At 52.8% G+C, this 7,302-nt stretch overlaps 1 protein-coding gene across 1 annotated transcript in view; it reads left to right on the top strand.

The window, feature by feature from the left end:
• Nucleotides 1-578: 578 nt before the first annotated feature.
• The window catches only part of CSF1R (colony stimulating factor 1 receptor), a 33,399-nt gene continuing 26,675 nt past the window's right edge, over nt 579-7,302 (top strand). The window contains exons 1-3 of the mRNA XM_032158340.2: nt 579-812; nt 6,249-6,506; nt 6,937-7,221. Coding sequence (XP_032014231.1) covers nt 764-812; nt 6,249-6,506; nt 6,937-7,221 — 592 coding nt within the window. The 5' untranslated portion in view covers nt 579-763. The remainder of the gene's footprint in view (nt 813-6,248; nt 6,507-6,936; nt 7,222-7,302) is intronic.

The raw sequence follows: 7,302 nt of genomic DNA, 5'->3' as shown, positions 1-7,302 counted from the left end.
AAGCAGTCAACCAATTGTTCAGATTCTGCGGCAGACACGAATCTGGTGCCCTCCAGTTCAATCCGAACACTATATTTACCTAGAGATAATGTCAGATCTCACAGCTTGAAGGCTTGAGCCAGGAGTTTGAGGCTGCAGTGAGCTATGATCGAGCCACAGAGCTCCAGCCTGGGCAACAGAGTGAAACTCCGTCTCTAAAACAATAATAATACATTTTAAAAAGATATGTACTACTTTGGAGATTCCAAGGATTTTAGGAGTTGTAAGCCAGGAAATGGGGGTAAAGAAAAAATATATATGTCACAATATCACACAACCTAACTTCTCTCCGGACTCTGCCAGAGCCGCCTGATCGCTCTGAAGACCCTCATTTGTGCTACTGACTAACTATCTGGCTGCTCTTCGACATGTCTCTTCTCCCAAGACCCCTTGAAGATGGCTTTAGAAGGGCCCCAAACTTAGCTAGCTACCCCCAGGCTCAGGCTGGCCCTGCCCCAGACTGCAACCCCTCCCTCTTGGGTTCAAGGCTTTGTTTTCTTCTTAAAGACCCAAGATTTCCAAACTCTGTGGTTGCCTTGCCTAGCTAAAAGGGGAAGAAGAGGATCAGCCCAAGGAGGAGGAAGAGGAAAACAAGACAAACAGCCAGTGCAGAGGAGAGGAACGTGTGTCCAGTGTCCCGATCCCTGCGGAGCTAGTAGCTGGGAGCTCTGTGCCCTGGGCACCTTGCAGCCCTGCACCTGCCTGCCACTTCCCCACCGAGGCCATGGGCCCAGGAGTTCTGCTGCTCCTGCTGGTGGCCACAGCTTGGCATGGTAAGAGCACAGCGGGGGGTGGGGGACTTTGTTGGGGTGTGACGGAGAAGACCCCTGTGAAAGGATTCAGTCCTTGCCCCTCACTGGGTGTCCCCAGGCTGTGTTTTAGTCTCCCTAGCACTGGACTGCAGGCTTGTGGGTATCTGCTTTGGAGAGGTAGTGAGGTGAAAAGAGGTGGGTGTGGTGGAACTGGTCCACCTGGTGCTGTGGATCTGTCCCAGCTCCGCCATTGACTCACTGTGTGTCCTGAGCAAGCCTCTGATACTCTTGAGGCTTCAGTGTCCATTTCTATTCAATTGCAGGTGTTAGGGGCAGGGGGACAGTGATAGACTAGGCCAGAGCAGTGCTTTTCATACTTCCCTGTGCATACAAGTTACCTGAGGATCTTGTTACAATGCAGATTCAGATTCAGTCAGTCTCAGGTGAGACCTGAGATTCTGTATATCCAACAGATGTTGGATGTGAGATGCCGTCACTGCTGGTCCAGACCTACACTAGTTGGAGGACCTGGAGAGCTCCTGATGGCTCTGGCAGCTCTGCCAGCCTGTGATTCGATGATTCTATGCAAGACCTGACTTGGAAGGGCCTGAGAGGGGTGGTGGTTCTTCCTTGGGTGGCTTTTGTAAGGGGTCAGAGGGAGAGACAAGAAGTTAGCCTCTCTGGCCCAAGGCTCAGGAGAGGGGAATTTGGGGTGAAATGGGTATAGGGCTAGAGGAGGGATTGGGAAGAGGCCAGCGAGGGCCTCCCGGGCCAGAGCCCCCACCAGACACAGGCTGCCAAGTCTCAGGAGGTCCCCAGGCAGCAGCAGTTCTGCAGAATTTCCATCTGGGAGGGAACATGACTAGAGGTGAGGGGCTGCTGTGCTCGGCTTGTTGGCCCAACAAACACATTTCTATTCTATTGCCTGCTTATTCAAAGGAACCTTGAGGGAGGATGGTGACTGAAGGGGAGAAAGGACAGCCTCATACTGGCCTCTTCACAGGAGGACCCTAGGGCCGTGGCGCTTCTGGTCCCCAACGAGGAGGAGATGGCCCCCTGACCATCCTTTTCTGGCCCAGGCAATCACACTGAGCTTGAGTGTTTTGGGTTGTTTTTTTTTTTTTTTTTTTTTTTTTTTTTCTGAGACAGAGTCTCTCTCTGTCACCAGGCTGGAGTACAGTGGCATAATCTTGGCTCACTGCAACCTCCACCTCCTGCGTTCAACTGTTTCTCCTGCCTCAGCCTCCCGAGCTGGGATTACAGGCGCACACCATCACAACTGGCTAATTTTTGTATTTTTAGTAGAGATGGGATTTCACCATGTTGGCCAAGCTGGTCTGGGACTCCTGACCTGAGGTGATCCACCCGCCTTGGCCTCCCAAAGTGTTGAGATTACTGGCGTGAGTCATGGCGCCTGGCCTGTACTTTTTATTTTGCAATGTAACTTACATGCAGTAGAAAGCACAGGTTCTTAAGTTCAATGAGGTCTGACAAATGCACACACGGTGTACCCACCACCCCCATCATCTCAGAGAGTCCCACAGGTTTGATTTCACTGCCTTGTCCTATCCTTACACCCAGAACCTGCCTGTGGGGCGAAAACCGAAAAGTATCTGAGCCAAGTCTCAATTTATTTTTTATTTTTTTTATTGAGATGGAGTCTTGCGGCCAGGCATGGTGGCTCACACCTGTAATCCCAGCACTCTGGGAGGCCGAGGCGGGTGGATCACAAGGTCAGGAGTTTGAGACCAGCCTTGCCAATATGGTGAAGCCCCCTCTCTACCAAAAAATACAAAAATTAGCCATGCGTTGTTTCCTTTTTTTTTTTTTTTTTTGAGTGGGGGATGGAGTCTTACTCTGTCACCCAGGCTGGATTGCAATGGCATTATCTCGGCTCACTGCAACCTCCACCTCCGGGGTTCAAGCATTTCTGCCACTCCTGAGTAGCTGTGATTACTGGTGCCTGCCACCACACCCAGCTAATTTTTTTATTTTTGGTAGAGACAGGGTTTTACCATGCTGGCCATGCTGGTCTCGAACTCCTGAACTCAAGCACTCCCCCTACCTTGGCCTCCCAAAGTGCTGGGATTACAGGCATGAGCCACTGTGCCTGGCCTCAATCAATTTAGAAGTTGATTTTGCCAAGGTTAAGGACATGCTGGCAAGAAAAAAACATGGAGTCACGAAGACATTCTGTGGTCTGTGCCATTCTGGATGAATTCGAGGGCTTTAATATTTAAAGGGGAAAGTGGGGAAAGTGGGCTGGAGGGGAAAAGGGGAGGTTGTGGTAATCCATATGTTGCAAAAGAAAAGCAGCAAGTAGGGGAACAGTCAATTATCTCGGTTCAGTAAATCGGCTCTTTACATAGGGAAAGTGAACATAGAGGAGCTGCCTGTGGGATATTTTACCTTTTATCTGTCGCTATCTGCTTACGAATAAGAGGCAAGGCAGCTTCTTGCATGACTCAGTTTTCAGCTTGAGTTTTTCCTTTTGGCAGAGTGAATTAGAGTCCTGAGTTTTCTTTGTTTTTTTGTTTGTTTGTTTGTTTTGAGACGGAGTCTCACTCTGTCGCCCAGGCTGGAGTGCAGTGGCACAATCTCGGCTCACTGCAAGCTCCGCCTCCTGGGTTCACGCCATTCTCCTGCCTCAGCCTCCAGAGTAGCTGGGACTACAGGTGCCCCTACCACGCCTGGCTAATTGTTTTTGTATTTTTAGTAGAGACGGGGTTTCCCTGTGTTAGCCAGGATGGTCTCGATCTCCTGACCTCGTGATCCGCCGGCCTCCCAAACTGCTGGGATTACAGGCGTGAGCCACGGCGCCTGGCCAGAGTCCTGAGTTTTTATTTTCCCTTCACAGGGGCATGGTGTGTGGGAGGGGGGCCAGATGGTTGTCCAGGGTCCAGTCCCAAGAGAAAGAAGAGACGGGGAGGCTGGAAACCTAAGTTTTCAGCCCAATAGACCAATAGTGAGTGGGTGAGGGGCCACTGTGAGGAGATTCGGGATGGTATTGGAGGACCCTAGAGAGAGAGGGGTGCTCGCTCTTCATCACTGCGACAAGATCCTGGGCTGAGGAGGGGCTGTGTCCAGCCTTGGTGTGCAGTGTGCTCTGTGTGTGTGTGTGTGTGTGTGTGTGTTGGGAGAGAAGAGTAGAGATTGGAGCACATTCTGGAAGTGATGATGCAGGGGCTACCAGGCAAGTGGGAGCTAGTGGAGAGGTGGGGGGCATGGGGAGAATTGGGGAGCAGGGGTGAGAGGGGGGAAGAATGGACAGGCACAGAAGGGGACCTTAGTTAATGTTCATAAGCCCATGCCCCCACTCCAAGGAGGATGGGGGCCAAGCCGGCTTCCTTCCCTGCTAGCCAAGCCAGCAGGGGAAGTTGGCTGCGGAAGTTGCGGATATCAGCCTTATCCTGCGTGAATATCTGGGACAATAGGATAGGACAAAATAGGGCAGACACCGCTCCCTGACCACATTTCCTGGAGGCCAAGGCAGGGTCTAGAGAGACAGGCTGGGGGAAGGGATGGGAGAAGCCCACTGTGAGGCGTGAGGCAGGTGTAAAAAAGGAACAAATGGAATCACAGAATCCAAGGTTAAAATCTTGAGCGATCAGAGTTGGCCCAGAAGGGACATTAGAAATGTAGCAATTAAAGCAGGTGCCCAGGGCAGGAGCAGTTCTGTACATTATCTCACTCAACCTCCAGCTGAAGTTTTTGGGGTGGGAGCTGGGATTATTCCCATCAGACAGAAGAATAACCTGAGGCTCAAAGAGGTTAAGCAACTAACCCAGCTGGTAAGGGAAGAACCAAGATCCAAACCCAAGTTGGTGTGAGCCCACACTCCAAGCTGTTTCCTGCTATAAAACCCCGGCCTGGGGGCCCTAGATTGCTGCAGCAGTGATAGGGCAGCCCCAGCTCTGTTGAGATTTGCTAAAAGGCTGCTAGAAATGACACTTGTCCCTCTTCCTGGTGGTTGCACTGCATAGGTTGGCTACAACCCCAGGTGGCAGCCTTGGCAGTATTCACAATTCACTCAATCCCGTTTGCTGATCAGAGCCTTGGGGAGAAGGGATACACATTCTGATGAATACAAAATCAAAACATGAATTAAGCCATCCCGAAAGGATTTGAGAGAGGAAACCTTTCCAATTCTGGGCTCTGTGGTGGGGCAGGGGGAGTTCCCATTTCAAGGGGGTTTGCAGAGAACGATGGAGAAACACTAAATTCACCGAAAGCCCTCGGGGCTGGCCTGTCATTGTGCCCCCATCACTGGGAAGAGGAAGGGCCAGAGCTGAGGAGTTGGATGGCCAGGGTCAGCCAGTGGGTCAGTGTCAGAGCCCAGCCTCACAGCTGCCCTGCAAGTGGCACTCCTTCTCCCTGCCTGGAGAGAGGGCAGTGGCTAGGAGGCTGGGGAAGCAGAAGTGAGAACATCCCCGTAGAAGGGCCACAGGCTGAGCGGAAACCGGGGGCTGAGCCTGACGCCAACAATGTGTTTCCGCCCACACAGGCTGGGGGGCGCCTGGCAGCCCCTTGGAGGCTTGAATCAGCTCTCACTTCCCTCCTCTGCCCCTATTTTAGGCCCTGGAGAAATGCTGACACTGCAGAGGCAACGGGCCTTCTTCCCGGACAGCCTGATAGGGGTTTCAAGTTCTCTTTTCTCCTTCAAGAAAATTTTCCTTAAAAGAGATTGGCTTCCCAGTAAACACAGATGTGTGGGGGTGCAGGGGTGAGCTGCTGGGTGTAGACTAGGTAATAAACATAGTGACTAACTCTTACTGAGCCATTTATTTGGTGACAGGTGATGTTCTAAAGGCTTCCCATGCATTTAAAATGCCTAACATAGCAATGAGTGGGTACGACGATTGTCCCTGTTTTATAGGTGGGGAAACTGAGGCACAGCACCTCCCCATCCCACTGTGCTGCAGACCAGATGTCCATCGGTGGGAGTGGGCACACCAGGAGATTCTTGGGACCTGTCTAACTTTGCTGGGCTAAGATCCTACATCTCTTTTTTTTCTTTCCCATATGAATTAAGCCGAAGACTTGGCCGTGAACATTCCATTCATCTGTTTCTTCATTCGGTGGTAGAAATACATCCACTTTGTACACAGGGTTAAAAGAGTCCATTCCTAGGGAGAAAAAAGATGCCATCACAGCAGGGAAGACTGAGGCAGGAGGCTGAGGACCCCAGGGGGACAGAGGCCTGGGTGAGAGGCTGAGCAAGCTGCAAGCCCCCTTTCTCAGAGGAGGGACGTCCTGGACATCAGAGACATCGGTCCATCCCTGAGCAGGTTGAGGGTTAGGAGCTGAGCAAATGACCAGGGGCCAGGGGCTCGTTCAAGGTGGTTCCTTGATGGCACAGCACCATCCCTGCCAGGCTACCACCCATCTCAGAGTCAGGATGGCCCAAGGGGCGCATCCTAGACCTCACTTCTGTCTGCTGTCCCTCCCTCCCACCAGGTCAGGGAATCCCAGTGATAGAGCCCAGTGGCCCTGAGCTGGTTGTGAAGCCAGGAGCAACGGTGAGCCTGCGATGTGTGGGCAATGGCAGCGTGGAATGGGATGGCCCCTTATCACCTCACTGGACCCTGTACTCTGATGGCTCCAGCAGCGTCCTCACCACCAACAATGCTACCTTCCAAAACACGGGGACCTATCGCTGCACTGAGCCTGGAGACCCCCTGGGAGGCAGCGCCGCCATCCACCTCTACGTCAAAGGTGAGGAGTCTGAGCCTCCTCCCAAGAGGCCTGGCCCGGCAGACCCCACTACAATGGGCCCTAAAATTAACAATCGTAACAATTCAGCTCTGCATTTGCTGAGTGCTGGCTATGAGCAAGGACCTGAAAGAGCTGCTAATGTAATGCAGTCCTCACAATAACCCTGCAAGTCGGGTCTATGATGATGCATTTTCTAGAAGTGCAGGGAGGTTGTCCAAGGTCATGCAGCCTCACATAGTGGGACTAGACTGGAGCCCAGGTGCGTCTCACTCTGGAGCCACCACGCTGAAGCATCCTCTGAACTGTCCTGGCATGGTGTGACCTCAGATGAATGATCAGCCTCTATGCGCTTCCCTGTCACCTATGTCCAGGTACCCCTTGGCCCAGTGGAGGGAGGGCAGTTGTAACCCTGTGCCCTCCTCTACTCTAGACCCTGCCCGGCCCTGGAACGTGCTAGCAGAGGAGGTGGTTGTGTTCGAGGACCAGGACGCACTGCTGCCCTGTCTGCTCACAGACCCGGTGCTGGAAGCAGGCGTCTCGCTGGTGCGTGTGCGTGGCCGGCCCCTCATGCGCCATACCAACTACTCCTTCTCACCCTGGCATGGCTTCACCATCCACAGGGCCAAGTTCATTCAGAGCCAGGACTATCAATGCAGTGCCCTGATGGGTGGCAGGAAGGTGATGTCCATCAGCATCCGGCTGAAAGTGCAGAAAGGTGCGTGGGGCATGGGGACCGATAGCCAGGCCTGAAGAGTGGGGACAGAGAGCCGGCGGCCACATAGGTGGTGACTGGGGA

The sequence above is a fragment of the Hylobates moloch genome, unplaced genomic scaffold (genome assembly GCF_009828535.3).
Source record: "Hylobates moloch isolate HMO894 unplaced genomic scaffold, HMol_V3 SCAFFOLD_6, whole genome shotgun sequence".
Taxonomy (NCBI): Eukaryota; Metazoa; Chordata; class Mammalia; order Primates; family Hylobatidae; genus Hylobates; species Hylobates moloch.
This window is presented reverse-complemented; position numbering and strand designations above follow the sequence as displayed.